Source organism: Suillus bovinus, assembly GCF_016758785.1.
Source record: "Suillus bovinus strain UH-Sbo-P2 chromosome Unknown EDB93scaffold_5, whole genome shotgun sequence".
NCBI classification, from domain to species: domain Eukaryota; kingdom Fungi; phylum Basidiomycota; class Agaricomycetes; order Boletales; family Suillaceae; genus Suillus; species Suillus bovinus.
The window spans coordinates 446,324-474,317 of record NW_024542061.1 but is presented as its reverse complement, the minus strand read 5'-3'; the positions used below and the strand labels follow the sequence as shown (position 1 = coordinate 474,317).

General features: G+C 48.5%; 12 protein-coding genes and 1 non-coding gene across 13 annotated transcripts; 11 read left to right on the top strand and 2 right to left on the bottom strand.

Moving 5' to 3' along the window:
• Positions 1 to 130: 130 nt before the first annotated feature.
• Positions 131 to 2,167, bottom strand: EDB93DRAFT_1296365 (putative argininosuccinate lyase; the record flags this gene model as incomplete). Its single annotated transcript, XM_041454620.1, has 8 exons — positions 131 to 643; positions 693 to 773; positions 829 to 972; positions 1,033 to 1,117; positions 1,170 to 1,516; positions 1,564 to 1,815; positions 1,877 to 2,051; positions 2,103 to 2,167. The coding sequence occupies 8 exons, from the start codon at positions 2,165 to 2,167 to the stop codon at positions 398 to 400; spliced, it is 1,395 nt and encodes a 464-aa protein (XP_041312104.1). The 3' UTR covers positions 131 to 397.
• A 190-nt stretch (positions 2,168 to 2,357) lies between these two features.
• Positions 2,358 to 2,429, top strand: EDB93DRAFT_t17. The gene has a single exon. It is a non-coding gene; the product is annotated as a tRNA-Glu (tRNA).
• Positions 2,430 to 3,733: 1,304 nt separating this feature from the next.
• Positions 3,734 to 4,017, top strand: EDB93DRAFT_1238120 (uncharacterized protein; the record flags this gene model as incomplete). Its single annotated transcript, XM_041451510.1, has 2 exons — positions 3,734 to 3,841; positions 3,895 to 4,017. 2 exons carry the CDS (start codon positions 3,734 to 3,736, stop codon positions 4,015 to 4,017), a joined length of 231 nt encoding a protein of 76 aa, XP_041312103.1.
• Positions 4,018 to 5,714: 1,697 nt separating this feature from the next.
• Positions 5,715 to 9,910, top strand: EDB93DRAFT_1121096 (armadillo-type protein). Its single transcript, XM_041448530.1, has 11 exons — positions 5,715 to 6,173; positions 6,234 to 6,738; positions 6,797 to 6,900; positions 6,952 to 7,013; positions 7,073 to 7,877; positions 7,934 to 8,082; positions 8,134 to 8,464; positions 8,527 to 9,056; positions 9,118 to 9,221; positions 9,268 to 9,419; positions 9,469 to 9,910. Coding segments are annotated over exons 1-11 (2,937 nt in total). The 5' UTR covers positions 5,715 to 6,172; the 3' UTR covers positions 9,663 to 9,910.
• A 66-nt stretch (positions 9,911 to 9,976) lies between these two features.
• Positions 9,977 to 11,907, top strand: EDB93DRAFT_1121073 (uncharacterized protein). The gene is made up of 7 exons (XM_041448529.1): positions 9,977 to 10,147; positions 10,201 to 10,284; positions 10,336 to 10,396; positions 10,444 to 10,535; positions 10,584 to 10,637; positions 10,687 to 10,761; positions 10,816 to 11,907. The coding sequence occupies exons 1-7, from the start codon at positions 10,108 to 10,110 to the stop codon at positions 11,736 to 11,738; spliced, it is 1,329 nt and encodes a 442-aa protein (XP_041312101.1). The 5' UTR covers positions 9,977 to 10,107; the 3' UTR covers positions 11,739 to 11,907.
• A 58-nt stretch (positions 11,908 to 11,965) lies between these two features.
• On the top strand, positions 11,966 to 12,296 carry EDB93DRAFT_1246211 (DASH complex subunit Dad4; the record flags this gene model as incomplete). The annotated part of the gene is made up of 3 exons (XM_041452420.1): positions 11,966 to 12,025; positions 12,082 to 12,126; positions 12,183 to 12,296. 3 exons carry the CDS (start codon positions 11,966 to 11,968, stop codon positions 12,294 to 12,296), a joined length of 219 nt encoding a protein of 72 aa, XP_041312100.1.
• A 326-nt stretch (positions 12,297 to 12,622) lies between these two features.
• EDB93DRAFT_663485 (uncharacterized protein) lies at positions 12,623 to 14,366 on the top strand. Its single transcript, XM_041457035.1, has 7 exons — positions 12,623 to 12,917; positions 12,970 to 13,050; positions 13,099 to 13,159; positions 13,211 to 13,305; positions 13,374 to 13,427; positions 13,483 to 13,548; positions 13,601 to 14,366. Exons 1-7 carry the CDS (start codon positions 12,878 to 12,880, stop codon positions 14,266 to 14,268), a joined length of 1,065 nt encoding a protein of 354 aa, XP_041312099.1. The 5' UTR covers positions 12,623 to 12,877; the 3' UTR covers positions 14,269 to 14,366.
• A 9-nt stretch (positions 14,367 to 14,375) lies between these two features.
• EDB93DRAFT_1121065 (uncharacterized protein) lies at positions 14,376 to 15,530 on the bottom strand. Its single transcript, XM_041448528.1, has 3 exons — positions 15,110 to 15,530; positions 14,711 to 15,053; positions 14,376 to 14,656 (listed from the first exon to the last, which is right to left on the bottom strand). Exons 1-3 carry the CDS (start codon positions 15,263 to 15,265, stop codon positions 14,481 to 14,483), a joined length of 675 nt encoding a protein of 224 aa, XP_041312098.1. The 5' UTR covers positions 15,266 to 15,530; the 3' UTR covers positions 14,376 to 14,480.
• A 100-nt stretch (positions 15,531 to 15,630) lies between these two features.
• EDB93DRAFT_1121063 (uncharacterized protein) lies at positions 15,631 to 17,972 on the top strand. Its single transcript, XM_041448527.1, has 8 exons — positions 15,631 to 16,102; positions 16,153 to 16,239; positions 16,296 to 16,356; positions 16,406 to 16,473; positions 16,528 to 16,581; positions 16,630 to 16,698; positions 16,750 to 17,478; positions 17,554 to 17,972. The coding sequence occupies exons 1-8, from the start codon at positions 16,048 to 16,050 to the stop codon at positions 17,775 to 17,777; spliced, it is 1,347 nt and encodes a 448-aa protein (XP_041312097.1). The 5' UTR covers positions 15,631 to 16,047; the 3' UTR covers positions 17,778 to 17,972.
• EDB93DRAFT_1121061 (FUN14 family-domain-containing protein) lies at positions 17,973 to 18,880 on the top strand. The gene is made up of 3 exons (XM_041448526.1): positions 17,973 to 18,317; positions 18,377 to 18,546; positions 18,597 to 18,880. The coding sequence occupies exons 1-3, from the start codon at positions 18,026 to 18,028 to the stop codon at positions 18,804 to 18,806; spliced, it is 672 nt and encodes a 223-aa protein (XP_041312096.1). The 5' UTR covers positions 17,973 to 18,025; the 3' UTR covers positions 18,807 to 18,880.
• EDB93DRAFT_663332 (NOL1/NOP2/sun family RNA met) lies at positions 18,674 to 21,278 on the top strand. The gene is made up of 7 exons (XM_041457034.1): positions 18,674 to 19,283; positions 19,338 to 19,799; positions 19,857 to 19,962; positions 20,022 to 20,199; positions 20,252 to 20,622; positions 20,671 to 21,115; positions 21,168 to 21,278. The coding sequence occupies exons 1-7, from the start codon at positions 18,937 to 18,939 to the stop codon at positions 21,260 to 21,262; spliced, it is 2,004 nt and encodes a 667-aa protein (XP_041312095.1). The 5' UTR covers positions 18,674 to 18,936; the 3' UTR covers positions 21,263 to 21,278.
• Positions 21,279 to 23,132: 1,854 nt separating this feature from the next.
• Positions 23,133 to 24,873, top strand: EDB93DRAFT_1121054 (uncharacterized protein). The gene is made up of 8 exons (XM_041448525.1): positions 23,133 to 23,229; positions 23,291 to 23,437; positions 23,495 to 23,524; positions 23,577 to 23,645; positions 23,702 to 23,851; positions 23,902 to 24,029; positions 24,076 to 24,163; positions 24,212 to 24,873. Exons 2-8 carry the CDS (start codon positions 23,315 to 23,317, stop codon positions 24,485 to 24,487), a joined length of 864 nt encoding a protein of 287 aa, XP_041312094.1. The 5' UTR covers positions 23,133 to 23,229; positions 23,291 to 23,314; the 3' UTR covers positions 24,488 to 24,873.
• Positions 24,874 to 27,980, top strand: EDB93DRAFT_1318889 (nucleotide-diphospho-sugar transferase). The gene is made up of 9 exons (XM_041454868.1): positions 24,874 to 25,073; positions 25,125 to 25,249; positions 25,304 to 25,567; positions 25,616 to 25,802; positions 25,863 to 26,026; positions 26,078 to 26,203; positions 26,257 to 26,699; positions 26,751 to 26,882; positions 26,938 to 27,980. The coding sequence occupies exons 1-9, from the start codon at positions 24,942 to 24,944 to the stop codon at positions 27,849 to 27,851; spliced, it is 2,487 nt and encodes an 828-aa protein (XP_041312093.1). The 5' UTR covers positions 24,874 to 24,941; the 3' UTR covers positions 27,852 to 27,980.
• The last annotated feature ends 14 nt before the right edge of the window (positions 27,981 to 27,994 follow it).

Here is a 27,994-nt window from a genome sequence, read left to right as displayed (position 1 = left end):
TCGTCAAGGGTCAAGGTGTGTTGAAAGAAAGGTAGACGTGTTTTGAAAAAAATAAAGATGAGGTAAGTTTCGAGTCGCTTATATTATATATAATTGGGTAGATGAACACGTTAAACTGCAGTCTCCCGATGAGTAGGATGAGTGCTCGCTGTAAATAGTAGAATGAAGCGCGACTCAGCGAGTACAGCCACACACTGCAAGTGCCGGCCGCGGGTGTAGTTGTATGTCAAAAATGCCGCAATTGCAGTACTGCGGGTGTACCAGTGATGCTTGGCGCATTCCCAGACACAGGTTCAACGGTTGTACATCTCTCAAAATCTCAGTGCCCGCGGGTTACAAGGCACTCGTATACATTATTCATTGAAGTTACATTGATTGGACAGAACAGTTTTCAGTACTATTTTTGGTCAAGCGCTGCTCGCAAGACCGCAATCTGTCTGTCCAGCGTCTTGCGACTCGGTCCACCAATAGATGACCGTCTCTCAACACTGGCTTCGAAGTCGAAGACATCGACCACATCATCAGAGAACTTTTCGTGCAAACCCTTGTAGTCCTTTACAGACAATCCATTCAACTGGCATTTTCTAGCCTCAGCCAAAGCGACGGCACGGCCAGAAACGTGGTGGGTTTCACGGAAGGGTACCTACTCAGTCATCAATAAATGATAATTGTAAGCCCATAGGAATACGAACCCCTTTCCGGACAAGATAATCAGCAAGATCGGTAGCGAGGACATCCATAGTTAGCGCTTGTTGCATCTTTTCACCATGAACCTATTTGACCACCACGTCGTTGAGTGTCATAGAAACACAGTGAAATCACACAGACCTCCATAGTCGCTATGACACCCTCTGCGATCTTGAGTGATGCAGAGATATTGTCGACAGTGTCAAATAGTGGTTCTTTGTCTTCCTGAAGATCCTTATTGTACGTCGACGGTAAACCCTTCAGCGTCATCATGAACCCTGCCATCTAGTAGGAAAGGGGTTGCGATCGTGAACATGAACAGCGCTACAATACCACATGACGTACATCGCCAAAGATGCGCCCAGATTTTCCTCGTAATAATTCAAGAGAGTCCGGGTTCTTCTTCTGGGGCATCATGCTCGAGCCAGTGCTAAAGGCAAGGTAAGATGACGCCTCGGACTGCCATCCTAACATAAACATACCTGTATGCATCGCTGAGAGTGACAAAGCCAAACTCGGCAGTGGAATATATGATCAAATCCTCAGCCAGACGGCTCATGTGAGTCATGGTAAGACTTGACCACATCAAAAATTCGACAATGAAGTCACGATCACCAACCCCCCACATGCTGTTTTCGGCGAGTGAAGCGAACCCCAGTTCTTTGGCAAGAAATTCACGATCGATCAAGAATGGATTGCCAGCTAGGGCACCACTTCCCAGCGGCAGAACGGAAATACGCGGAATGAGTTGCTGAAGACGCTCAAGATCGTTGCGGAACGAAAAAGCGTGCGACAATAAGAAGTGTGACCACCGAATCGGTTGTCCTCGCTGCCTCACCATGAGCAGCCCCTCTTACATGAAAAGCATGCACCTACTTGGAGATGGGTATATCCAGGGAGGAGGATATCTCTCTCCTTGTCTGCACGCTCTACCATGATGCGCACGAGACCTTTGAGACTGGATTGTATATCATCGACTTCACCGAGAAGCCAAAGGCGCATGTCGGTGGCCACTTGATCATTGCGAGACCGTCCAGTATGAAGTTTACCGCCTAGCGGGCCGATCAGCTCGCTTAATCTGCGTTCGTTTGCAGTGTGAATGTCCTCATCATCAGCGGCAGGTTGGAACTGTGACACAAGGTGATCAAATTGAATGCCGGATTGAATGCCTCGTGAACGAGGTATGTACTTGACCAGTTGCCCACTCTCGACCGACAGCATCTAAACCTTGGGTCATCTTAACCTCTTCTTCCTCGGTAAGAAGACCAACGCGTCGGAGAGCCTTTGCATACGCAATAGACCCGCGAATATCGGCAGCATGCATCCTCTGATCATACTTGAGGGACTGATTAAAGGCATGCATCCTTCGAGATCATCAGAATGTCAACGATTCATCGTGAGTCATATATGCGTACAGAGGATCCGTTTTGCCTGTAAACCGTCCGCCCCATAGTTTTTGTTTCGTGGGTTGATCGGTCATCGTGTGTCGACAGAGAGAGAAAGGCAGGCCACGGCGAAATCTTCGCTAGACAAGCCTTTATATTGAAGTCGATTAGACGAAAGTCCCTCACACAGTTGGCAACTGCTGAGAGCTTGAATTGATGGACCCGCCCACAGCGTGAGTGTTACGCTGCCAACTCATGAGTGTGATGTCGAAAGACTATGACACATCGGATATGGTGTAACGGTTAACATTGCTGTCTTTCACACAGCGGCCCCGGGTTCGACTCCCGGTATCCGAATCACTTTTTGTAACAAGTTGCTCGTGAAGAGCTCATCCAAATGGACTTGGCAAAAATAAAAATCCGGATACATCCTCCACTAGATGTATCCTACCACACTTTTTAGGACTACTATTCGAAATGACATGTCTATGTCTTCCATGGTTTTGGTATCATATTTCCGGTGTCTCAACTGCAACGGATTCGTGCCTTCTTCCCTGCTACTTGTCTTGTGGTTCCAAGTTTCAGCCATGTTGATCAACCCTCAAAGCACCCCACGGCTCCTTGATGGACTCGGAGACCAAGCCAGCATCCAAGACTCTCTCAGGAGGCCTGGTATACCACCCTCTTCTGAGCACCATGACATCAAGTACAACGTGCTTTTTCATGTCTTCAAGATGCGCCCCTCCAAGTTCCAGCCTCGGTTTTCAAGTACATTCCATGTACACTTGTCTCTTTCTCGCATTTTAGTATATTCACGTTCCCTCATTAATAATGTAGAATCTACATAACATTCAACTCTTTGTTCAAGCAGGTTGGAATATGGGTCCGCAACACGTCTACATCCCGGGCGCCGGGCGCTTTTACGTGCTTCCGACAGTGACATATCATTATCCACGCCATTCAGTTTTTAAATGCTGACATAGCCCCGTCGCAGTGCCGCCACGTCACTCAATTCAGTACAAGCAATGGACGCCAGCGCCGTGATTTCCAATGTTATGCCACACATCATGCACCGCAGCACCAGCACCTCGAAGAACCATACCGTTCAGGCCAGTGCCGTCCTGCGCGGTTGTTAATGTCCTTAGACCAGAGTCACCAGACCCCAGGAGACATGTCTGGGGCCACAGCATACTGTACAAGTAATTAGGCCTTATTCGTAATTTCAGTTGAGTAAGGGAGTAAGTTACTTGAAGCCCGTGTCTTTCGAGTGGCTTGCCTGCCGATAGGATGCTAGGACTCTTGGGTTCCTTCACTCCCTTGCTACCACCAGTGGTTCTCAGCAAGCTCCATTTGCACTTTTGTTCTTTAGACCCGGATCACTAAGTTTGCCGGTTCGGACTGCCGCAACAAAATTTGCTCCTCCGTGCCACGTGCTGGCGGCTATTTTGGGAGGCTTAGCAGTTACATGGCTGACGCGTCGTCGAAGCTGTGCGCCTTATAAGATCGACACACACCTCTGCCTTCCCTTTCCCTCCTGCCACTACCATCGTCGCGTATTCGAGTTTCCCGCCCTCCACTCTTCACAGTATGTTTCCTCTGTGTTAATTTGATCTTGAGCTCATAGTGAATGATTTACAGGTTCTCGTTCACTTGCTACCAACATGCCTGCCAAGAAGCGTTGCCAATTCCAGTCTGGGACTCCTTGCAACTCTGCAGCTCTTCGTATAGTTGGCCAATGCCCACATTGCAGGGCAGACTTCTGTGGCGCAGTAAGAGATCGACCATTACGTCGTATGCGCTTCACTCATTGTAATCCTTTTAGCATCGCTTGCCTGAACATCATAATTGCAACAACCTGGAGGATTGCCGACAGCAAGCATTCGAACGCAACAAGGCAAAGCTAGAGAGCGAACGCACTGTAGCTTCCAAGATGGCTACTGCATGATGGTGCCCCTCCTCTACACGCAGACATTATGTCGCTACTCATTAACATTTCTCTTTCGCTGGTCTTTGCATCATCAGCATGTCCCACATCCTGCTATTTTATAATACTTGGTCTTCTATCTATTGCGTTCCATCTATCCCTCCTTTCCCACATTGTGACACTAGTGATACCTCAGTCACCTCTCCGCCTGTTATAGGACGCTCGATCTGTCATGGGTTGTACTGCTTGTAACTTGGTTTGTAATAGAATTTTCACATACACGTATACTTTGACAACGAGAGATGTACGTTTGCATCACTCGGCTGGCCGGGGTTTATGTTGGACCTTTTTTTTTGTCTAGGTATCTTTCGGATTTTCACATGTATTTGTCCGGTTTCTTATTATCGTCATGAAATCATTATCCACGTTTTTCACATGTCCGATTGGTCGATGTGGCCATCGGAGGTGGCTGCCCTGTTGATAACGATAAGTTCAGTCGCCTTTCGCTGGCACGTCTCTGACCGCATTCGAAAGTAGAGCTCAGTCAAGCGACGTGTCAAGGTATGATCTAGATCTTTGGTTACCACAACCTGATTTAGCCGTCTTGTCGATTGCATGCATGATGTCGCCCTACCCACTGTGGTGAGGGTAAATCGCAGCATTTGTTACTTCTGCTGCAGAATGCGGCATCGCTAATCTCGGTTAACCATGATGGTACACAGGAGGGCAAGTCTATAATAATAGTCTGTCGAGTTCAGGCGAGTGGCGACCGTCACGATTGCGTCAGTGTGCACGGCATTCAAAACCCTTTCATGGTCCAGGATAATTCTTTGCTCCATCCGACAGGTGCGTATCAGCTGCGACAATTTTATTCGGTTAACTAACCGCAGATTCTCGGACTGAGTATGGCTTATAATATGGATGTATCACAACAACAGCCTCGGTTCTCCCTGTCATCCGAGGTGACCTGCCATACTCTGAACTCAATCACCGCGCCGAGGTCGCTCAGATTCGCAAATGATTTTACCCTAACCTCGATCATAAATATCTCTCATCGCGGGGTTACCGGGGACTTGACCGACAGGGCAAGGTCTGGTGCAGGTTATTCATAAATTACGCTGGTACTATTGCAAAGCGGCGCGCGAAGACCTGGTGCAAATCACGTATGACGCTTGTTCCTGAGCATTTATGAATGAAAGTGAAAGTTCAGGGTATTTTTTACTCGAACTCTTTATCATTACCCGGGCACCATGGGCATGTAATTTGATGCCCTACGCGCTGCGGTCGGCGTCCTTCCCACACGCTTGTGCCTATAGTTGACCTCAATCGTGACTCATGCAAGCGGCGACCTCGACGACGAGGCGTGGGCAGTACATCGTGGAGGAGGACTCCTATGCCCATCTAGTTATTAAATCACCAGAGTGAGTAACTTTGGAGAGTACGCGAGTGGCCATGACATATATCATTGGCATGCTGAGGTGAGTTTTCTGTTTTGTTGGACACGTGTTGGACGCGTGGACGAGGCGAGGACCTGTTTAGACATGACTAGCTTGTATTGAATGAAATGGGGGATGTGTATGCATGCAATCGGTATCCGGAGAGCGTGAGGAAGGAAAGGGATCGAATACGGGGGAACACAACCCAGAGTGACGTCAATGAAAATGTGCCTTGTGAACTAATATGACCAATGACATCACAAGGAAATTTACAAGTTGATTCTTCTCCGGACTTGCCTAAACTTGATCCCATTTTCCGCGGTGTCAATTCAAACTTGTACATTTCCTCGACCTCTCTCTCCCGTCTCGGTCCCTTCTTGTTCTTTACGGCTTCTCTTCTCCTTTCTTGTAATACTCTCCCGGATTCCACAGCTTAAGCCTGTGCTTGCCTAAAGTGTCATTCCTCCTGGCTCCGACTACTGCTTAATCAAAATTTTCACCGTGAATTCAGCTTTTCACCACGGTGCACACTCTCATCTACAGGCACTTCTTCAGTAATGCGTCTGTATTATTTTGTAATGAACTTGTGTGCTAAACTAACCAAGATTGAACTGCTGCATTGTGGCCTTGCGTCATTTCTTAATTCGCTCTTTTACTGGCCAGCCCGTTGTCCTCGTGTCCCCCTCACTTCATTCCCCGCGGTCCTTTCTCAAGGGGTCTTATAGAAAGACCTATTCCAAAGTCCGTCCCCATCATTTCTCTATTTCCTCAATGTATCTTACGCCAACATGGGTAATGTAGTGTCTCTAGTCGATATTCAACACAGCAACCCTGCCTCAGACGAACCTCTAACAGTACAACCTGTTTCGGACACTTATCAGCGTCCTTCGGCTCCTGCAAGAACAACCACTCCTCCTTCTCGTATACGTCTGACTTATCCACAGGTGCTGGGCGCCTTCTCGCTACCACTCATTATTTCTCCTTCTCCGGGTGAGAATCCTTTTGATTCACCTCCGCTATCGCCCACGCTTTCCTTCCATACCGCTCCCTCAACGCCTGTCACCTCTCCCCAAGGTGAAGATCCACCACCAGATCCTCCGCCTGTTCCTATCTTTGGCAACTCCAGACCGTCATCGCCACCGCCCATCAATATTCCGTCAATAACGTCTGTTGAAATCGAAACAATACCACCACCAGAAGCCCTTTCATCGCCTGACTTTGCACTAGATTTCACCCTCGATGATGAGGGTTTAAGTACCCTTGAAAAGATATACCTTTTTTCTCGTAGTAGATCAGCGCATCACAGGTATGCTTTGAGTAGTAGTAGTGCTTACACACTGCTGAGAACCATGTATCGTGCCCAGGGTATTTATTTCACATGCTCTACCAGCATTCCTAGCGCAGGTATCGCCTATAGAGGCTGTCGAGTATGTCCTACCACTGCTCCCGAGCTTGTCTGTCGATGAAGGTGTGTTCGCCGTGTAGTTCCGGGCTTCTCCGGCTTTAATGTTATTTCTAGACGAGGCAGTGAAAGAGGCTCTGTCAGCGGAACTTGTTTCCATCATGTGGTGGTTTTTAACGGTCGGTTTACCTCATTATCAGCTTTGACCCTGTAACGTTGAATTTTATCGCACATGCAGCATTGTCAATTGGTTGAAGAGCCGAGTGGCCCGCCTAATGCCGATTATTCTCCTCAGCCTCAATCTGATGATCAAGTCACGTTAATCTCAGTCCAAGCGTTCACCCCCATTCTAGCAACGCTCCTCCTGAGCTCAAATGGGGTTGTCAGTGGCTCCGCGAGATCTGCAGTTGTTGAATTACTGGCGAGAATGCATAAGGCTGATGATCTGGAAGACCGGCACGCTGAGGACCTATCTTATGGATTATTCGGGAGACACGAAAGGATGCTGTTCGAAGAAGAAGTCATCCAGCAACTTGTGATAGGCATGGGACGCCTGGAACCAAGTGAAGATGAAACAGATGCAGACGAAGTGTGGTATACACCTGCGGTTGAGGTTCTTCAACCAGATCCTCCCTTACCAAGTAACAGTTTCGTCAATCCGTATTTTCCAAGCACACACATACCCTTGTCTTCGTCGATGTACGACCCTGCGACGGCATCGATGTCAGCGCCCGTTTCTAACCTTCCTAGTCCACCAGTTGGTGTACCCCCGCCCCATCCTGAAGCCGAAGCCATGGTAGTAGACATATCACCCATGGCTGTATTATCTCTTCAGCTGAACGACGCTGGTCAACACAGTCCAGTGCAGACAAGTGAGGGAGCCTGGGAGCACGATTCGATGCCCGATACAACCCACACCGGATCTGCACATTCGGATCCTGGGCTGGACGTGCAGGAAGGCGGACAAGATATAGATCTTGGCGAACAAGCTGCTGTTGGACGATTATCAAGCATGAGTCTCATTGCTGCCGTAGTTGCTGGGGGTACGTATGTTACCAACTTCATCAATTCGACTTTGTTGATAATTCTTTTCATGCAGGCACGCCGAGGGCCGATACCCAACGTGCTTTTGTTAGAGAAGTCGAACGAGTCGGAAGCGATCCTATCCACTGGGTTAGAAGAGAGGCGTCATTTGCGTTGGGTGCTCTTGCAAAGGTCGTTCCCGATGAGCTTATTCTTGGCTCACTCGTGAGTACGCTGTATTTAAATTTATCAAGTTCTTACCACTAGTCCCCGTAGCTTCCGTTGTTTGAATCTCTACGTGCCGATCCTGCATGGCACGTGAGGCACTCCTCCCTTTTTGCTTTGCCTGCACTTTTGTCACGTTTGCCGTCAGGTTTACGCCGATCAGTCGCTGTCTCTACCCTCATTCCTCTGTCGCGAGACGAATCTGCTCCAGTCCGCACTGGTGTTCTAGAGGCTCTAGGAGAAGTTGTATACACATTCCGTGACGACGACCACGGACCACCTGATGATCTTCTACGTCTGTTTCTTGGCATAGACAGTACCTCACCACCACGAGAACGTTATGCACACCCTACTCGACGATCGCCGTTACAGGTACTTTCTGGTGCGTATTAATGATTCAGTAATCGTGTGTGATTATTTATGAATACCTTTCTTTTCATGCAGCGAATGCTCCGGTGTTGATAGTTGATGACGACCCAGGTCGTCCACTTGCGTGTGCATTTAATTTTCCTGCAGTAGCATTGACCCTTGGCCGAGCGCGGTGGGGAGAGCTTCGGGGACTATACCTCATACTCGCGCAGGACCGCTCACCTAAAATCCGGCGGACATTAGCTGCTAGTCTGGGTGAATTAGCCAAGATCATCGGACCAGACAATGCCCAACGAGATCTGATGAGCCTGTGGTGGGATGCAATGCGATCTGAAGACGATCAAGAGATTAAATTCAAAGCAATTGAGGCTGTCCCCCTCTTCGTCGAGGCTTTGGGTGAAGGAAGGGCGAGGGATGAGGTGATCACCGGTCTGCTCACTGTATGGGAGGAAGGCTGGTTGCGCAATTGGAGAGCACGTGAAGGTCTCATCAAGATTATCGCCGATCTCGCTGGCGGCTCCGAAAGACCCGACAGCATACGTGCACTGTTAAAAAAAGCGCTTGAAGACGACTTTGGTGCAGTGAGGGAGACTGCTATCTCTGTGGTGCGTGGAGACTTGACAAAACAGTGGTTCTGATTAACAAGGACTTCGTCCCACTCTGAAGATCTGTCGAATAGCACCGCATGAAGTCTGGAAACCTACGCTCAACCTGATCAAAGAAGACATACTTTCACTAGCTAACTCTCCAATTTTTCGAAGACGAATGACGTAGGTGTATTCTCTACTTTATCCAGCCTTTTACATTGTTCTACAGGTTTGTTGCATGTCAGCAGGCTTTAGTATCCTCAGCAGGTGGGCTATCAATCTTAGTGGATGATGCAAGATGGCACACTCTCGAGCGGTTAAGCAATGATAGCATAGTGGGCGTTCGCATTGGCATTGCTCGTTTATCTACATCGATACTTGGTATGTTTCTGACTTTACGCCTTGCACCGTATTGCTCATTCTGCACTAGAGAACGCTTTGCGCGACACAGCCGTAGTACCCCGGCGAATCTTTGACATGATAGATCATCTGCAGCAGGATTCTTCTGCGGAAGTCCGATCTTACATTCCTAGTGTGGCAGACCTCCTGCAAGGCCGGACAATATTCCCCTCCCACTCGGATAGTTTCTTGACCTTTTCCCGCCCGCCCCCCTTGTCTTCATAGCAGCAAAATCAAGAAGCCCGTCTTCCCCAATGGCCGCCGGTCGAATGTTCGGCTGGGTCTCTGTCGCTCTTGACACCTTTCCTCGAAGTCACCATCGGTGTATAATAACTGTGTTCTGGACTGCCATCTGTCTGACTTCATTTACTTTGTTATTACTCAATCACCCATCTGTATTCTAAAGTTCATTGTTTTATAAAAGTCAAACGCATTTTCTTATATCATGCACGAATATAGTATTGTGACCAAAAGCGCGAAATTTGTGGATATTTGAGGAGCAGTGCCGCGGGCTTTGTAAATTGGGCATGGGAGCTGATCATGAGTTAATGCAGAACGGCATCCCTACGCAAAGCTGGATCTTTGTGGTCGAGTTTTCCTCGCTTGTTTCATCTTCCGCCGTGCGGTTTGATCTCTCGCATGCACTCCTAAAATCCTATCGATATCAAACATGAAGTCTACTCTGCTTTTCGCTCGTTATATTCTGTTCGGTATGCCTCGATCTCTCATCTTGGGCGTTTGTCACATATCCCTCGCCCAACAGGTCTTTTTGTTGTCTGTAATGCCATTATATGTAGTGTCGCTGTATGGAATCACAGCCTCGTTCAAGCTGCAGGAGGACAGACGGGTACGTAGATATTCATATGGGCCATGACATCAATCTCAGCTCCATCCTCAGTGCAAGTCGATGTCTATCTCATATTCCTGGGCGCTTTTAGCCTGGCTCTTATCTTTCTAATGCAGGTGTCCTGTGTCTATCGTCCATAGATACTGACATCTTCTCTAGTATTTTTGCCGACTTACTCTGTACAAATCCACTCTGTGCGCGGGTGTGGTTCGAGTGCACATGGGTAGCATTCGTCTGGCTCATGCAATTAGGTGCGTTTCTCCGTACTCACCGGGATATATATCTCATTTTCACTTTAGCTGGTGCGGCCGCCGTCACCGCAATTGCACCGCATATCCAATGCTCTGCCCGAGGTTGGATCTATCATCTTTTTACTCAGCAGTCCGCTAATTACGCATCTAGCCACCGCAGTGAATGATAATTCCTGTTTATCGACAAACATTCTTGTAGCTTTTACTTGGATCTGTACTGTTATATGTATGTGTTCCAAACTTTTCCGTCTAACTCTTGCTAATGAGCTCGCTGTCCTAGTGCTTCTTTATCTGTCTCTTCTATTCGTAACAGCGGTTACGACACAGTGGATCGATCCAGGTGTATGGCATCACAATGTTCGTTATCTCCGCATTGACTCCGCTCGGCAACGCCTGCCTAGTGCCCAGAACCCACCGATAACTCCACGTTTTGTCAAAGGACGCGGAACATCGGATATCTATAAACCTCGTTCGCTTCGCCCAGTTGCTCCGAATCCGGTCTATGGATATCGTGCTGGGCTTGGTCCTGAGTACGAGATCGAACATTATCGCCCACATGAGTCACATCATATGCCCGTGGATTCCGCCTCGTCCTTACCTCAAGCGATACCTGCTCCCTCTGTATCATATCCTTCCCCCGCTCGCATCTACTCGCAAAGAATTCGTGGTTTGATTCCTCCGCAGATGGATAATCCACCCTTATCTTCTCGACTTAATACGACCATCGTCTATTCGAAGCCGGCCCGATCATCAACATCGGTGCACGAGGCGCGAGCATCGTCCCCATCTCCATCACACCCATCTTCACTGCCGTTTGACTGGCCGCGAGCAAATTCTATGGAACAACCTTTCAGGACAAAGAGGAAACCAGCACCCAGCATCTCGCATTCGGTCCAATCATCAACATCGACGCAGGATGTGCGAGAATCGTCCCCATCTCCATCACCCCCATCTTCATCACCATTTGATTGGCCACGAGCGAATGTTATGGAGAAATCAATTAAGTCGAAGAGAAAGCCACCACCCAGCGCCTTTGAGTTTCCGAAGCGAAGCGCTCAGGTTCCGTCGGAGCTCCCTTCCAATGCTTCTCCTGATTCGTTGCCACATCCCCGCACTAGACGGCCTTCTGGTCCTCGCCTGCGGCTACCATCAGCCGACGAGACACAGCACCCTGCTCCTTATTTAGCTCGTCCCGCATATTGATAGATATAAGACGGCAGCTGACAGAAGCGTGAACTTTGAAGTCAAGTTAGAACTTAGGAAATCGAGTATATCTAAACGATACTTTCTCGAACACGATAGCATACTTTTGAGTTTTGTCAGCTGTCTTTAAAGTCTAATAAAAGTTGGCCAAGAGAGGAAGTTGAATATCGCTTGTCCCGTCCGCCATCATCACAAGTTTACAACACACCAGTAAATTCCCAGTAATCATGGAGAACCCTCACGCCGAACGACAAGCAGTTTTGCTAGAGCGTATTCTCAAGAATGCTGTGAGTCTATCTATATGTGTGATACTAATCGATCATGCTCATATTGCTACTGACAGTCGGCGTGTACAGAGATGATCCTCGAGCTGAACCACTGTGTGGAGGTGTGTCTTGTCGCGACTCAAATGCCCAATGTCATCAAGAGTCAATTGCCCTGTAGGAAATACTTCGTGCCAATGCTTCTGTGAAGATCGCAGCAGATTTGGCGACCAAATACCGCAAAAATGTCCAGTATAATCTAGCAGCAACAACTTTGCACTCCGAGGCTCCGTAACCATCCAAGTTCTGTTTTGTCGAGGTCCGTCTACAGTTGTCGCCCGGTTAGAAAGCATCTTCGATTCTCATCAAACAGTGTCTAAGAGTAGTACGATATCGAGTTGGTGATCGTGTTGCCCGCTGGAGCTTCAAGATGACACAGTCGAATTCCTCATACTAATCATTCAACCGCGCCTTTTTTTCGCAGCTATCTGGTATTGTTAATAAGCCCACCATGTCTAGGGACGCCGTTTGGTACCACACAGGGCCATCCTCGTCCATGGACTTGCGTTACTGTAATTTCCTTATTCGGACAATGCACATTTAGCTTATTGTTGCGTGCACTCTTATTGTTCTTTACAATGTGAAGCTTGTCCCTCCCTTGCCACGTTGGTGATGGTCGATATTTAATGGGATCTTTTGTGGACCGGATCCCCTTTGTCTCTGGTGGACCGAACTGTGCTCCTAGAGAGTGTCACTCATAGTTCTGTTAATCCCCGCTTGGCTTCGTTTTCACCTTTCACAGTTGGGCAACAGTGCACGACTTTCCCTACCGTCGCTCTTTCTTTCACGACCAACAGCACCATCAAAGACGACGAAATGCAGAATTCCTTCATCATCATCCGAGCCATATTTTTCAGTAAGTACACGATATCAGTAGTGAATGATGCAGCCAGATAACATCAGCGCAGCCCTCATCCTCTATTTTAATTTGCTAGCAATTATCTTTGCAGGGTGGAATATCATGTCCTCTACTTCCTCTGGGATGCCAGGTGCGTTGCTCAGTGTGGTGCTGATAACCTGGACTGACACGTTTGTAGTGCCTGGTGCAGCGGCATTCCTCATTGTAAACGCTGCCCTTATCTTTTCTCTTACAATGCTGTAGGCATCGTGTTATTGACCCTACATGACCCCCCTGACTTTTCTCATTAGAGCATATTCGGCGGAGGTTATATGTCCCAAAGCGAGGCCTTCCCATGTTAGATTTGAGTGTGGCTGGACTGTACTGATGGGTGTACTTCAACTAGGTAAGTCATTGCTGGCGGTAACATCTTAGATCCACTGCCTCTGACCACACCATTATTGGAATTTGAAGCTGCCAGCATTTATGTCACAACTGCTAGTTCTCCAGTGTTGTGCCAATCGCAATGTAGGTGTGGTTGATCGGTGGTTTGTCGCGTAGCTGACTTCCTTTATTCTTTCAGCCACGTGGACTATCTGTGCCTCTGCAGCATTGCTTATTCCGATTAGCTGGTTGGCTACGTTCATCAGTATGTTATCATCAATCGTGACTCATGGCTGGCACTGATGATGTGCCAACAGTGCTTGTGTATTGTGTCACGTTATGCGTAATGGCAGCAACTCATGTCCATTTCATGCCTGCCCTTTGGAAAATGCCTGTGACCGCGGTTCCTTGGTTTAACCTCGCTGATTCGATACCTATCTCTTTTCCCTCGCGCCCATTGTCGGATATTTCATTATCCACCTGGGCTGAAAGCGGCAGTTCCTGCAAGGTCACCGAATACATTGCGGACACTTGGGAAAGGTTTCATAGAGTTGACCGACGTGTCGTCGAACCCTCGAAGCCTATTCTGTTTTCCCGCAATCGTTCGTCTATCGATCCTGCTCGACCGGCGTGGGCGAAGCAATTTGAACTTCAGACTAGGCGTGGTGTCGACCAACCTTTTTTGACACAACGCCTATCGCCATCCAGCAGCTCTCCGAAGGTACCCCTGCCACCTCCAAAAGCGTGTACTAGAGAGATGTCGGGTCTGAGCGACTTCAAGTATGCTGGGACATTCACGAATTTGGAGCTGGATAAAAATACATCTTGCTCAACTTTGACGCCACGGACACCAACCATTTTTCCCAAGAGGATTGCAGATCCTGATCTGCCCATCCCACGACCGCAACTATCTGAGTGGATACCCGCGGATGCGGTCAATGTTACTGATATTCATGAACTCTGGCCCCATAGAGGTGTTTTTTGATTACCATCCTTTGCATTCCATACTCAATTGTATTATATCCCTTAGCATATTTAGCTTTCATTCGGACTTGGGTATCACCATGAATGCTGTATTAAAATAAATCCACCATCGTAATGCAGTTGTAAAACTCCGAATTTTGAATACCTAGGTCTCGACTAGGACTAGTGATTTTCCAAGGATAGGTGACATATACTCATGAAATCTGTTTCGGCTCAAAACTCGGCTCCCTCGGATCCGCCCGTCTCTAACCAGGCTACCCGACCCCGTAGCTTGCGATTCTCCTCCCGAGCCTTTGCGAGTGCGTTTGTGGTGCCCTCGAGCTGCCTTTTTGTTTCTTCGAGTTCCTGTGCTGTTTCTTCTTCTATTTCTGCAGCTCCCACGGCAATGCCTGTTGGAAAGCTCATGAGACGAGACGAGAGAAACGGGGCCAAGATGAGATTACCTCCTACAAGCTTTACTAATCGCCACAGACGAAGAATAATCAGCAGTCCAGCCAATTCACGTTGACGTCCCTTGAGGACAAATTCGAGTACGAAAGTCGTGACAATGATTGCTACATCAAACAGGTGCAAAGCTGCATGTGGAACACCTGAGAATGGGGTATAGAAGCGGACTCCAAAAGCCCAGAGGGTAACTGGTATTTCAATAAGAAAGAGCGTGGTTATGGCAAGTGATATAGTAGCCAGGACTTCAAGCCACTCGGGGCCCTCGTCCAATGGAGCACATTTATCGGACAAGACGGTGTATCCAAGATCAGCAAGGACGCAAGTAGCATCAATCACAATCTACAGCAGTGCTGGACGTCAACAAGAAGCGAATATATGTGACACCGGCTGCTCACCAATGTAATAACGAATGTGTGAAAGCGCCGGGACTCTAGAATGGACGAAATGTTTTCGCGCCAGACGTCTAAAGTCCCCTTGGGCTGTTCTGTGAGCGCACCTTCCTCGCCATATGAAATTACGAGGAGGGGCTGTTGTTCTCCTGGACCGGACATGATGGTTTGGAGTCAATTGTGCCTCACTGTAGTAAGCGTTTTCTATTTGCCTGTTACGGAAGTTCGTCCCTGCGGTCATAAGTCGGACCACTAACTTTCAACTTCCGACGGCCAATGATTCATGTAATAATCTAGGGAACAAAAGTCTACTGAGTGTCGAGGATCCTATGATCCTGGTATCAGTGAGCGGTCGATGCGATACCGTAAGGACACCGGTTTGTGTAGGTCGACCCCAGAGTTTTACGTTGATCATGCTGAGCCTTTGGGAATGTGACGGTTGCCCCCAAACATATCCGATCGGACATTCAAAGTTTAAACACCGCTGTTGGTCTAGCGTTCTGGGATTACGCCCACTACTGCGTACATTCCATTCGCTTCTTATTTAAACAGGCGCTATGTAGCCCTAATTCACTATAGCTTGAGCGAGCGCTAATCACGAGGCAGTACTAATATTTCCAGGACTGCCACTAGCAGATGAGCTGAAAACTCGAGGCTGGCACTGCATAACTACCTAGGCGACTAAATTTACCATGTCCCTGGGAAGGGAGGCGTGCTGCGGTATTAAATAATATACCGTGACGCATCAGCCGTTGACTAAAAAAGCAGCTGCGCACATGCAGGGCATCCCAGTGTCCGTCTGGAACTGACACACCCCTTCGTGGCTGCGGCGAGTTCATTTTTGTTTCATAGTCGCCACGCTTTGGTCTTCCCTGCTTCCTTCTATATTACATTCAAGTTCTTCATCTTTCGATTTCGCTGACTACGTCAGGTCCCCCCCTTTAATGGCTCCGGATACTTTGTGGAACACATTTCGGAAATTTCGTCGCGTTGTTCTCGGTGAGTTCGATATGTATGATATATCTGATTCCGACTGACTCCCTTCAAAGCTCTTGCTTCAATTATTTCCTTGACATGGAGCATCATCATTATCGTGTACATGGCCAACAATTGGTCAAGCTACAATTCCGGCGAGCGTAAGTAGCATTACCACGTTTTGCGATGACTTGCATTGACAGCGTTCGACTTGCAGGCGGATTTCTATTCGCTCTCATCGTTCTTGATTTCGTTAGTTCGATTTTATTGTATCTCATGTAAGTATTATCACTCCACTCCTATCTGCAACATGCTTACGGTGCCTAGGATCGTCGTGAAATATCAATTTTGGCCGGACGCTGCGCGAACCATGGTACTTTTGGGTATTGACGTCGGTTCGTGTTGACCGTGCTGTGCGTGAGCAATGGATCTCACGTCACTTTTTCTAGCCGCTGCCGTAGTCTTCATGATTCTTAGCCCCAAGTTTCCCTGCAACGCTTTTGGTTAGTTCTCTTGATCATATGAGCGATTCGTAGGCTGACTGAACCAAGGCTCGACTGCAAAATGCCATAATATGACAATGACAGTTGTCATAGGATTATGGGTCATTTCCGCACTGAGTAGGTGTCCTTTTACCCCATCCTTTCACACATAATGATGAGTGATGACAGTACTTCTGTATGCCATCTGGTTGCCTTTCGTGCATTTTATCCCTCGCACACCCAGCGCAACTCAAGCTGACGATTCGGAGAATCAGCTTGGCGTTTCGGAAGTCACGGATGATCTACGCATGTCTCATGCGTCGTCCGCGTCTCAAGCGTTTCTCTTCAAAAATCAGGAGGGGATGTCTCCTGAGTTCCCTCCGTCGGAGCTTCCGTATCCGCCACAACAAACAACGGGCGATGATCACATCGAAATGGAGATGCCAAATGCTACTGTAGGCTACTCTCATGTGTCTCCTCGGTCCAGCATCGCGAGAACCATTCGTGCTCCAGGCATTCCCAACAGAAGCGCATCTGGTTCATCATCTCCGCAACAATACCCAAGCCCCCCGGAGCCTCTTCTGTCGTCCACTTTGCCCAACCCCTTCGTCGGCGAGACTTTGGATGCTAATCGTGATTCAGTGGCCAGCAGCCTATATGGATCAACTTGTGAATTCCCCACAGTTTCCATACCAATTGCTGAGGCACCTCGCCGAACCCTCAGTGCGATCACGGGAAGGTCGGTTTCAGTGTATTCCCAAAGGACTATACCTTCCCGTCTCGGAACTACATCCCCTGCAACTACTAGGCAGACTAGTCTGCTGACATCACCATCAATATCGCGCTCCCCTGTCACCCTGTCTGTACATTCCATGATGGCCAGTGTCCACGATCACGCGGAGCATCAGACTGCAGGAGGTGATTACGACACTCCTAGCAATGGCTTTTTGTCTCCCTCGCTGACTGCTCTTCCCACACTACAACTCCCCACAGGATCAAATGAACTCACGTATGAACTTCACCTTTCTGATGTTCCCACAAGATATTCTAGGGACGAGTTATCCGATTTTCCTCGGGACATAGTGCAAGATCCTGTCCAACATCCCACACTAGTGCGACCCAGCTTGCAACATGTTCGCACTGATTCTACAAATTCCAATATCGATCCAGACGAGTGGAGGAGACTCGTGCTTAGCGCGGCTGGACGAGAACTATGACATATTTAGATTTGGACTTTCACTTACAATAACCTACGAGAGCATGGTCATTTCATGGCCTGCCCATATGACTCGGACTTGAGATTGGGGCCCACGTACTTCGTATCCATGGTGCTACTAGTAGCTTGCCTTAATGATGACGTCGACTTACGCTATATTCACTTGTCAATAGTTTCAAATACTTATGCTTGTCGAATCTCCTTGAACTCGTACATAACACTTCATCGTCAGCACACCAAACCATTTCTATGTCATTCTCGCTTGTCCGGCCATTACTTGGCTTCAGCCCAATCACTGCTCGTTCGAGTTTGAGCACTACTCGGTTTCTCCGCCCTCATTCACCCTCAGGCTCTGTCATTTGTCGACATTATTTGCTTTCCGCACGCGCGCATGTGCCTCGGACGTTTGGATTGAATCGACTGGGCGCTGCACGCAAGGGGCAGCTCCTCCTGCCCAGCTTTCTGACAGCTACAGGGACAGTAGGGATTGCCCTTGGCATAGCAACGTGTACCGCATCAAACATTCATTGTGACAGTAAAGGTACTGTGAATTGTTATTGCTATGCCTAGCTGAGCACGAGTTGATCTCGAGGCATTCAGGGCCAGGTACCACACCCACTCCATCTCTTCATTCCCCACCCCCGGAATCCACCGTCAATCTGTATGAATTAACGTTTGGTACAGTAGCTGGCGTGTGTGCGGGTGTATTCATCAAGAAAGGTGCAAAAATGGTCGCATTTTTCTTGGGTGGTGTATTCGTCCTCCTTCAAGTACGCGACATGTGTTTTGTGTCGACGACGTGCACTTACTGATTTAACAGTACCTTGGGTCGATGTCACTCGTCCGTGTTGATTGGGCTCGCATGGGTGCTCGATTCGAGAACTTGTTGTATACGAAAGACGCGTTGGGTAACAAGAAGCCACCAACTATTTTGTCACTGTGGAGATGGGTGGTGGACTTTTTAACAGCAGACTTTCAGCCAAGGGCGTCTTTCATTGCTGGGCTCGCGCTAGGGTTGCGTATTGGATGAAGTGTTCAGGACTCGGACATTATCCAAATCGGGGCGAGAGAAAAAATAGCTCGTAATTTGCTCTCAGTCTGTATTAGTGTTTTCTACTATCTCTCTGTGCAGTCGACCATATCATATCGGCTGGCCTGTCATGGGAGGGCGACGAACAAAGTACAAGCAAGAGCCTCCAGCTCCACTTCGCAATCCAAATGAACCTCGCCCTTCGACAAAAAGGCTCGGGAAACGGAAGGCAAATGTAGATCACGAGCCTGAACCACATACCAACAGCCGTCCTATAAAAAAAGCTAAGGCAGATAAACCTCCACCCTCAAAGAAGCGGACAGAGAAGATATCAAAGGTTAAGCCTACACCTACCAAAGAAAAAAGCCCACCACTCTCGGAAGAAGGCGAAAGTGATGGATGGGAAGTTGCTAGCGATTTGGAAGATGTGGATGGGTTTGCGGTCGACAGTCTGGATGACTTGGATATCGATGAGGAGTAAGTCCGACCTCCCGCCGTATTCCTGGCTAAAGTTTTTTTTTTGCCCTGCAGCGATGATCTTTTACGAGGGGTTCCGCAAGAATTGGACCTTGGCTCAGATGACGAGGAAGTCGCACTGTTTCCACAAAAAGGCCGGAAATCTAAGCAGGCTGAACGTCCAACCAAAATTATTCCAACTGCCTCAGATAATGACTCTGATGATGATGAGTCCGACAACGAGGACGCGCCAATTACTGCCAAGAACATTGAATCCCGCTCTCGTGCTCTCGATGAGAGGGCTGCTCGTGAGGCGGAGCTTGATATAGAGGAGATGCAGAATGCAGTTGTCGAGGGTAGCGACGAGGACGTTGATATGGAAGGGGAGGGAGAAGACGCAGAAGCATTTCATTTACCTACGGCTGAGGAGAGAGCTGAGGAGAAGAACCATGTTGCTGATGTCCATGTCGTTCAGCGGAGGATGCGAGAATGTGTCCGTATCTTGGGCAATTTCGCAAAACTGGGCGCGAAAGGCCGGTACGTCTTTCACTCGACCGCTTTTTATTATTCCTGCATTTTTAATGTGGTCTACAGATTACGGTCAGAGTATGTCGAACAGCTCGTCTCCGATATCGCTAGTTACTATGGGTATAATGATTTTCTTGCCGAGAAGCTATTCCAGCTATTTCCAGTTTCTGAGGTGGGGTGCTCTATCTCTCTCTAGAGTTACATACTTATTACGTTTTACCTCTTCCCCAGGCCATCGAGTTCTTCGAAGCAAATGAGGTATCAAGACCAGTGACTATCCGAACAAATACACTCAAAACACGAAGACGAGACCTTGCGCAAGCCCTCATTAACCGTGGCGTCAACCTCGAGCCAATAGGCAAATGGACCAATGTTGGTCTCCAAGTTTTCGAAAGTAGCGTACCCATAGGTGTGTATGGATCCTTAGTACCTGAGCTGTGCCCAGCTAAATTCCACGATAGGTGCGACACCCGAGTATCTCTCTGGCCACTATATGCTTCAGGCAGCTTCATCATTCCTGCCTGTCATTGCACTAAGCCCTCAACCGAATGAGCGTGTACTTGATATGGCATCTGCTCCTGGAGGCAAGACGACACATATTGCTGCACTCTTGAAAAATACTGGCATTGTATTTGCCAATGATGCGAACAAAGCACGGACAAAGAGTCTGACGGCGAATGTACATCGTCTAGGGTGCAAAAACGTCATCATCTGCTCATACGATGGTCGGGAGTTTCCAAAGGTAATGGGTGGTTTTGACAGAGTCCTTTTGGATGCACCATGTAGCGGCACTGGTGTTATCAGCAAGGACTCGAGTGTGAAAGTCAACAAAGTGAGGTTTCTGGCTTGTGGTCAAAGATCCACTTACTCACTTATATAGTCTGAACGTGACTTCCACCTCCTCTCGCACCTCCAGAAGCAACTTATCCTCTGCGCCATCGACAGCGTCTCTCCTGACTCCAAAACGGGAGGATTCCTGGTCTACTCTACGTGTTCCGTCACTGTCGATGAAAATGAGGCTGTGGTCGATTATGCGTTGCGAAAGCGCCCGAATGTGAAGCTGGTGGACACCGGTCTCGGCTTTGGCAGGGATGGTTTTACGAAATATCGCGGAAAGACCTTCCACCCGAGCGTGAAACTGACAAAGAGGTTTTATCCCCATGTGCATAACATGGATGGGTTCTATGTCGCAAAGTTCAAGGTGGAAAAACGGGCTAAAATAAAAGCTGGTACGAAGGAAGCCGAGTCGACCAATGCAGCGAATACAGATGAGCAGCAAGAAGATGTCGGATTTAATTCTGATGAGGACAGAGCATTGATTGAAGGTCTGTCCACTGATTCTATTGTTTTATATTACTTGTTCATGTATTTTCACAGAGGGTAAACGTATTCAGATGAAAGCTAAGGGTCTGCGCGCCCCTCGCAGACGGCAATCAGATATAGCAGGCAAGGTGGTAAAAGCAGCCGCGTGATATACGTCATGGCTGCTATGTTGCATATATGTCACACTTGGTCGTCATCACGAAAGACACATGAGAACGCATAACGTATCAATTTTGTGCACGATAAAATATTGTCGAAGAAGTTTTTGCCTGGCGGACGATCGAGATACCTTGCAAGGGAACTCAAACGAATATCGCTGGTGAAAAGTGCATCTTGGCAGAGGCAGCGGACCGGCTGTGCCGCTGCGTGCTTGTAGGCAGCTGCGAGGGGGCGCGGGAGGTTGCTAGGCGGTCCCAGGTACGCGAAGGTGGCAGCTCTGAGACGCAAGTCGAAGTAACAGGTAACAAGACAAGGCATCAATGTCCAGACCAGTAAACGCGGATCAAAGTTCGGCTGTTCTTCGATAAGAAGCCTCCAAGACATTGCAGTTAAATATAATCACGACTGGATCGGACTGTGGATGGACGCCCATCAGACCAATTAATGGGTGCAGACTCGTAGATAGTACGTTTGTGTCAAAATGTGATCCTTGCGGTGATTGAGATGCGGGAGGCTCATCTAGCGAGCAGATGGTCTTTGAGGGGCAGTGACCATCATCGGCGATAATTAGCTTACGTGCGAGTAAGACAAGGTACGGATTTCTTGGTGCGCTGTGGTCAAGGGGTAAACAAAGCAGTACCCTCCTGGGTTCTGAGCGCAAGCAGACTGCACACTTTTATTTTCTAGCTTGGTGTCAGTCACGGTAGTCTAGTAGGGTGTTTGGTATGGGGTAGCAAATACACTGACATAAGACGACCTCTGTGCCGTGACACTGAGGGATGTACTGTACATGTCAGTATGATATATGAGGGTGAGACGACTTTTAGCCTAGGCTGACAGTTGACGCTGGCGTCCCTCTTGAAGGGAAGAGCACGTAAATGGAAAACGAATGCACCTCCTGAGTGGATGTGATAGTATGACTGGGAAGCAGGGCTGGAATATGATGGGAAAATGACGGTGTAATGAGACCGCATAGTAGATTTCTGGGTGATGGGTCAGAGTGATCCTGAGGAAGAAGGGATGCTACCTACTAGATGCTGAGGTACGAAGGCATGATTACTGTCCCTGGAAGATGTCGATGAAGCGCCGCTGGCCATGTGTGGCTTGATGTCGACTTGGTCGAAACATTTCCACTAGATATATAAATAGAAAGAAGTTAAATGCATACGTCGCTGGCCAACCGAGACTGATACCCGCAACGATAACGCAGGCAGGATAGGTGTCATTTGCAGTTATGAAAATGACACATTTGTGTCGCAGGTTCGATCATTTGAACGCCAGGCCAAGAACACCTCTGACCCTTAGGATTGAACGTACGAGTAGCCTGATGAGAGCTTCAAGGAAAGTAGCATGTGGGTACAGAGGACATGGTCATGGATAGATCTGAGTCGTCATGGCTTCGATCACTGACAAGCCTGAGAAGGTAAACCGAGTCTGCTTACTCATCCTCAAAATATGTTTTTTTTTTTAACCTTAAACAGGAGTCGAAACCGCGCTCGGTGGCGAGCGGATGTGATCGGTATCCCAGTCTCGTGATTTCGCTAGTATTGACGTGATCCGAACATTCCTTTTGTACTCAGAACATCCCTCTTTAGGCCGGTTTCATTCAGAGCACCCTAAGCCCAACCGCACGGGCCATAGTTTACAGACTATCCTCAAAATATATATTCTCTCTCCAAATTTCTCTAACATCGTTGGTTTATTTTTTGTCGGCTAGCTAGACGCCGTGAGAGATAACATAACCCAAAATGGTAATCAAACAAATAGGAAGAACGTTCAAAAATTAGGTTAGCTGCTTTGTTTGGCGCGTAAAGCGGAGCCAAATACGGATAAGTAGAGCCCGAATTTGACAACAACCGTATCTCTTCCTCTCTCTTACTCCTCCTCTCTTCTAGCCTTTGGGCCCAGCGTTGCGTAGCACGCCCTTCTCTCTCTTGTCAATTTATTATCTTTTCATGTTGGTATCCCTTCGCTGTGTTCTCCATTGATCGTCTCACTCACTTGCTCTTGTTTGACAGCTCACATTCGCATTTTTTGCTATAATGTCTGCTCCTGAGGTCACCCCCGCCGTTCCCGCCCCCGCTGAGGAAGTCAAGGTCGTCGAGACCCCTGCCGTTGACCCTGCCCCAGAGGCTCCTGCTGCTGAGGAGCCCGCTCCCGTTACTGTAATTTTTTTCAACTACCCTTTGTTGTTCCGGCCGACTCTAACCTTATATACACAGGAAGCACCAAAGGAGGAAGTTAAGGCCGAGGTAAGCTGTCCCCATCGTCACCTGGGTTTCGCAAGTTGACGCGTTTTTTCAGGAGGCCGCCCCCACCACCGAGGCCGCTCCTGAGGCTCCTGCAGAGTCTGCCAAGGAAGAAGTAAAGACTGTGTGTCCAAATCGTGATCTCTCTAGCAGACTTCAATCTTACTTAACTTCTTGTAGGAGGTTAAGAAGGAGGAGCGCCCCAAGAGTCCCGGCCTCCTTGCCAAGCTTCTCGCCCCCTTCAAGGAAGGCAAGACCAAGGTGGAGAAGAAAGTAAAGGCTCCCAAGAGTCCCAAGAAAGAAAAGAAAAAGGAAGAATTGAAGGAGGAGGTCGGTGACCAATTTCAGTCTCAACGACGTTGTGATTGATAGATATCCAGGCCGCTCCCCCTGCTGAAGAGCCTGCCAAGGAGGAAGCGCCTCCCGCTGAAGCAAATGTTGAGGAGGCCCCTGCTGTTGCCGAGCCTTCTGTTCCTCAGGAGCCCGCAGCTGAGCCTGTCAAAGAAACGTAGGTCTTTTCTCCTTGGATGCCTTCATTGACTGATCAATCTCAGTGAAACCGCCGCCGTTGAGGCTCCCGCTGCAGAGCCTGCACCTGAGCCCACCCCGGAGGTTGCACCCGAGGCCCCTAAGGAGGACAAGGTATGTTTATTGATTGAAAATAATCTGTACGCTTACATTTACACTTAGGAGGAGAAAAAGGAGAAGGAAAACAAGGCTGCTAAGGTTGGGCGCCGCCTCTCTGCGCGCGTGGGTGACCTTTTCAGATCCAAGCCGAAGACCGAGCTCGCGACTCCTGCGAAGGTGGATGAGCATCCCCCCGTGATTGATGAACCTGCTCCAGTTGCTCCTCTCGAGAACCCTGCCAGTTCAGAGGCTGCACAGGCTGCTGCACCTCCCGCCGAGGAGCCCGTCCCTGCTGAGCCTGCACTCGCCGCCACCCCCGTCATCTCGGCTGTCGCATAAGCGGTTACTCCGAGGTTGTTGGTAATATCATGAACGACACGAGCGCATATTCATCTGCTCCTTTATTCCATTGGTATGTTGAGCAGTCTTTCTCGCTGCACTTTTGGTCATTATCAGGATCCCTTCGTTAGCTCCCCATTCATGTCTTTTACCCTCTTCTGCTACCATACTTGTTGGATTTGGTCTTTGCTTTCTTTTCACGACCCTACTCATCATGACTATATTCCGATCTGTTTTCACTACCTAATGTCGATCTTGATCATTGATACCCTTACTTTGCTATGGTCGGATCAGTTAACCATGTCATTAAAGTTTTATCCTGTAATGATGTTGGAGGGTTGTATGAACATCAAGAAACCCCTTGAGCTTAAGCACCATTTTGGCGAGTGTGACTCGACTGGACTCGGTTGATTCCATCAATAAATTAGGTATCTCCTTGTAACTTTTCCTTGCAATGTCTCCGAATACAGCTTCCTCTACTGGCAAGGATAAATTGATCGCAGACGAAGAAGAGGTTCTGCAGGCCGTTATTCTAGCAGATAGTTTTAACAAACGATTCAAACCGCTAACCACGCATAAACCTCGAGTGAGTCAAGTTCCTGCATGACCAAATCATGCCAATATCATTCTCAATCAGTGCCTGCTGCCGATATGCAATGCTCCCTTGCTGGACTGGACGTTTGAAAGCCTTGCTCTAGCTGGCGTACAAGAGATCTTCGTAATATGTAGATCACATGCGGAACTGGTCAAGACTGCGATCAAGTGAGTCTCTGAACCGCCATTCTCCTGTTCGTGATGGTTCACTGTGCGATCCAGGAATTCGAAATGGTCAAAGCCCGGCGCAGGCCTCAAGATTGTCCCTATTGTGACTGCAAAAGAGACGTTCACACCTGGTGATGCCATGCGCGACATCTACACTCATGGCATCATCACTTCAGATTTCGTACTCGTCACCGGTGATCTCGTGAGCAACATACACATCGGTAATGTTGTCCGCGAGCACAAAGAGCGGAGGAAAACGGACAAGGACGCCATAATGACCATGGTGGTCAAACAGAGCGGTGTGAACCATCGGACGCGGTATGTCAGTCCTCAAGGAAAACCATCACTCCACTCATTTCTCCCTAGTTCGAAAGGTGATTCTGCGGTGTTTGTCATAGATCCAGAGACATCAAAATGCCTGCACTACGAGGCGGTGACTGGGTACCCGCCGAAGAAATACGCAAGCATACCACGCGAAATTCTCAATGAACACCCTGAGGTGGAGATCCGAAATGACTTGATTGATTGTTCGATAGACATATGTTCTGTAGAGGTGTGTTTAACGTAGTTTTTGCCTCATTTACTTTCAATTGATCGATCTCTTTTTGCACAGGTGCCGTCACTGTTCCAAGACAACTTCGACTACGGGGACGTACGAAGGGATTTCGTTCATGGCGTCCTTACGTCTGACCTACTCATGAAAAGTATCTATTGCTATATAGCCAAAGAGGGTTATGCTGCTCGTGTCAGGGATACTCGCAGCTATGACTCCATCAGGTTAGTGTCCCAAACTTCTTTGGTGATTGCATGGCATTTACCAGAAACCAGCAAAGACATTCTTTCAAGATGGACATTCCCTTTGGTGCCAGATGACAACCATCCTGGTGGCCACTCGTATGAGCATCTACGGGGAAACAAATACATTGCCAAGGATAACTCTGTGATACTCTCTAGGTAAGAACGTTTCTAGATCGTTGGTCGTTTACCCACTCGTGGAAAACTTTTAGGACGTGCAAGATCGGAAATAACACGCTGATTGGCTCGAAATCGCAGATAGCTGATAATGCCCAGGTTACAGCATCTGTTCTTGGCCAGCGGTGCATTGTTAGTGCGGGCAGTATAGTCCGCAACTCTTATCTCTTTGATGGAGCGGTCATCGGGCCGAATTGCGTCGTCGAGTACAGTATAATCGGGTCAGGTGTACATATCAAGGAGTGCACTCGTGTTGAACGCGGATGTTTGATTGCTGATGGCGTCATCATCGGTCCGCGGGCGAAACTTGCTCCATTTTCAAGATTATCTAAGCGACGGCAAGACGACGACGACTCGGAAGAAGAGGAAGAATTCGAAGATGCAGAAGAACAGCACCAAGAAGAAGAAGACGATGACGAAGGTGAAGATGGTGACGACGAAGATGAGGTCGACTCGGAACTAGAAGACGTGGAAGCAAGTGGGTAAAGTCAACGTCTAAGTGAAACCCTAACTCAGTGTTTCTCCCAAGACCAAGATCCTGAAGCCCTTGCAAAACTTGGCTCTGGCACCAATGCGATGATTTGGCCACTGCCAGTTGTTGACGAGGACGAGAACATCGATGAGCTGGAACACCCTGATAACCAGCGCTTGATGCGAATAGGTAGGTCTTGTTCATCAATCCATATCATCTGCTAAACTGTAGGGTATTTTTACAGGCGACGACGCATCAGATCTCGTTCTCTCGGATGCTGGCTCCGTCACTTCATCAGAGTCTGAGTCAGAGTCTGATTCTGACGAAGACGACGAGCACTTTTACGATTCCAACCCCGCTTCCTCGACGACTTCACTTCCACTCAGCACACCTTCGAATCTAGTTGCACAAGCAGACTCGGCAGTAATATCAGAGTTTCAACAGGAAGTCAAGCAGTCGCTCGATCGTGCGTTTGCTGAAGGCCATTCTGTTGATAATGCCGCTGTAGAACTGAAGACGCTGCGTATGGCAAGCAACGTATCTCTCCGCCTTGTGCGGGAGGCGGTGATCGCAGCCATGGTAAGCCGGATCAAAATCGTGGCGGGTGGAGGCATTCCGCAACGACAGGAGATTGCTAGTATGATTGCTCGATGGGGAGGGCTGATTGACAAAATTGGGGGGGTGGATGCGGTAGAAACTGTCGAAATCCTCCAGGTGAGTATCTCGCGACGATGGCTTGAAGCAGTTTTGAATCATCCACCACAGGAATATTGCGCTTCGTCTGATCGCTTGCCCTTGTTTGGCCAGATACTTGCCGCGCTCTACCAGGACGACATAGTCGACGAGGATGACATCCGCGCATGGCATGGAAATTCCAAATCTCAAGGCGAGGGCGTTAAGCCTGCGACTCTGCAAGAAAACTATAACAAATGCTGGGTCACTGGAGCGCATATGATAAAACAGTTTGATGAGCAGGACAGCGATGAAGAATCGGAGGAGGACTCAGATGATGGCAGCGAAACGAGGGATCCTGCTGTCAAAAACCCAGTCACAAAGGAACTCCCTTCGGCAGGCGCACATTCTTCGGAAGAGGAATCATACGAGGATAGCTCAGACGAAGAGGACGAGGGTGACACTGACGAGGATGACAGTGAATAGGACCACTTCTTTACCTCATGCAGTAATCCTGTGCAATTGTGGGAGGGATCAAAATTTAATGATTTAATGCGAGGTTGCGTCAAGGGTTGACTAATTTCCTCAGTTCATTGCAACTGCTGGTGTTAATTGCGATTCAAGGCTTC

What these genes read in the sequence shown, in the direction of transcription:
- EDB93DRAFT_1121054 (XM_041448525.1), top strand. Translation starts at nt 23,315, where the DNA reads ATGTCTGCTCCTGAGGTCACCCCCGCCGTTCCCGCCCCCGCTGAGGAA. An exon ending in AGGAGCCCGCTCCCGTTACT is followed by an intron (nt 23,438 to 23,494) that starts GTAATTTTTTTC and finishes TTATATACACAG; the next exon opens with GAAGCACCAAAGGAGGAAGT. An exon ending in GCTGAGCCTGTCAAAGAAAC is followed by an intron (nt 24,030 to 24,075) that starts GTAGGTCTTTTC and finishes GATCAATCTCAG; the next exon opens with TGAAACCGCCGCCGTTGAGG.
- EDB93DRAFT_1121061 (XM_041448526.1), top strand. Translation starts at nt 18,026, where the DNA reads ATGTCATTCTCGCTTGTCCGGCCATTACTTGGCTTCAGCCCAATCACT. An exon ending in CATTCATTGTGACAGTAAAG is followed by an intron (nt 18,318 to 18,376) that starts GTACTGTGAATT and finishes CGAGGCATTCAG; the next exon opens with GGCCAGGTACCACACCCACT. An exon ending in GTGTATTCGTCCTCCTTCAA is followed by an intron (nt 18,547 to 18,596) that starts GTACGCGACATG and finishes CTGATTTAACAG; the next exon opens with TACCTTGGGTCGATGTCACT.
- EDB93DRAFT_1121063 (XM_041448527.1), top strand. Translation starts at nt 16,048, where the DNA reads ATGGCTCCGGATACTTTGTGGAACACATTTCGGAAATTTCGTCGCGTT. An exon ending in ATTTCGTCGCGTTGTTCTCG is followed by an intron (nt 16,103 to 16,152) that starts GTGAGTTCGATA and finishes CTCCCTTCAAAG; the next exon opens with CTCTTGCTTCAATTATTTCC. An exon ending in GGAGCATCAGACTGCAGGAG is followed by an intron (nt 17,479 to 17,553) that starts GTGATTACGACA and finishes AACTCCCCACAG; the next exon opens with GATCAAATGAACTCACGTAT.
- EDB93DRAFT_1318889 (XM_041454868.1), top strand. Translation starts at nt 24,942, where the DNA reads ATGTCTCCGAATACAGCTTCCTCTACTGGCAAGGATAAATTGATCGCA. An exon ending in CTGGTCAAGACTGCGATCAA is followed by an intron (nt 25,250 to 25,303) that starts GTGAGTCTCTGA and finishes TGTGCGATCCAG; the next exon opens with GAATTCGAAATGGTCAAAGC. An exon ending in TAGACATATGTTCTGTAGAG is followed by an intron (nt 25,803 to 25,862) that starts GTGTGTTTAACG and finishes CTTTTTGCACAG; the next exon opens with GTGCCGTCACTGTTCCAAGA.
- EDB93DRAFT_663485 (XM_041457035.1), top strand. Translation starts at nt 12,878, where the DNA reads ATGCAGAATTCCTTCATCATCATCCGAGCCATATTTTTCA. An exon ending in CATCCGAGCCATATTTTTCA is followed by an intron (nt 12,918 to 12,969) that starts GTAAGTACACGA and finishes ACATCAGCGCAG; the next exon opens with CCCTCATCCTCTATTTTAAT. An exon ending in GATGGGTGTACTTCAACTAG is followed by an intron (nt 13,306 to 13,373) that starts GTAAGTCATTGC and finishes TGGAATTTGAAG; the next exon opens with CTGCCAGCATTTATGTCACA.
- EDB93DRAFT_663332 (XM_041457034.1), top strand. Translation starts at nt 18,937, where the DNA reads ATGGGAGGGCGACGAACAAAGTACAAGCAAGAGCCTCCAGCTCCACTT. An exon ending in AGCTATTTCCAGTTTCTGAG is followed by an intron (nt 19,963 to 20,021) that starts GTGGGGTGCTCT and finishes CCTCTTCCCCAG; the next exon opens with GCCATCGAGTTCTTCGAAGC. An exon ending in GGACAGAGCATTGATTGAAG is followed by an intron (nt 21,116 to 21,167) that starts GTCTGTCCACTG and finishes GTATTTTCACAG; the next exon opens with AGGGTAAACGTATTCAGATG.
- EDB93DRAFT_1121096 (XM_041448530.1), top strand. An exon ending in GAGCTTGTCTGTCGATGAAG is followed by an intron (nt 6,901 to 6,951) that starts GTGTGTTCGCCG and finishes TGTTATTTCTAG; the next exon opens with ACGAGGCAGTGAAAGAGGCT. An exon ending in AGCTTATTCTTGGCTCACTC is followed by an intron (nt 8,083 to 8,133) that starts GTGAGTACGCTG and finishes TAGTCCCCGTAG; the next exon opens with CTTCCGTTGTTTGAATCTCT.
- EDB93DRAFT_1121065 (XM_041448528.1), bottom strand. Translation starts at nt 15,265, where the DNA reads ATGTCCGGTCCAGGAGAACAACAGCCCCTCCTCGTAATTTCATATGGC. An exon ending in ACACATTCGTTATTACATTG is followed by an intron (nt 15,054 to 15,109) that starts GTGAGCAGCCGG and finishes GCACTGCTGTAG; the next exon opens with ATTGTGATTGATGCTACTTG. An exon ending in ATTAGTAAAGCTTGTAGGAG is followed by an intron (nt 14,657 to 14,710) that starts GTAATCTCATCT and finishes GCTTTCCAACAG; the next exon opens with GCATTGCCGTGGGAGCTGCA.
- EDB93DRAFT_1121073 (XM_041448529.1), top strand. Translation starts at nt 10,108, where the DNA reads ATGAAGTCTACTCTGCTTTTCGCTCGTTATATTCTGTTCG. An exon ending in CTGGCTCTTATCTTTCTAAT is followed by an intron (nt 10,397 to 10,443) that starts GCAGGTGTCCTG and finishes CATCTTCTCTAG; the next exon opens with TATTTTTGCCGACTTACTCT. An exon ending in CGTCTGGCTCATGCAATTAG is followed by an intron (nt 10,536 to 10,583) that starts GTGCGTTTCTCC and finishes TTTTCACTTTAG; the next exon opens with CTGGTGCGGCCGCCGTCACC.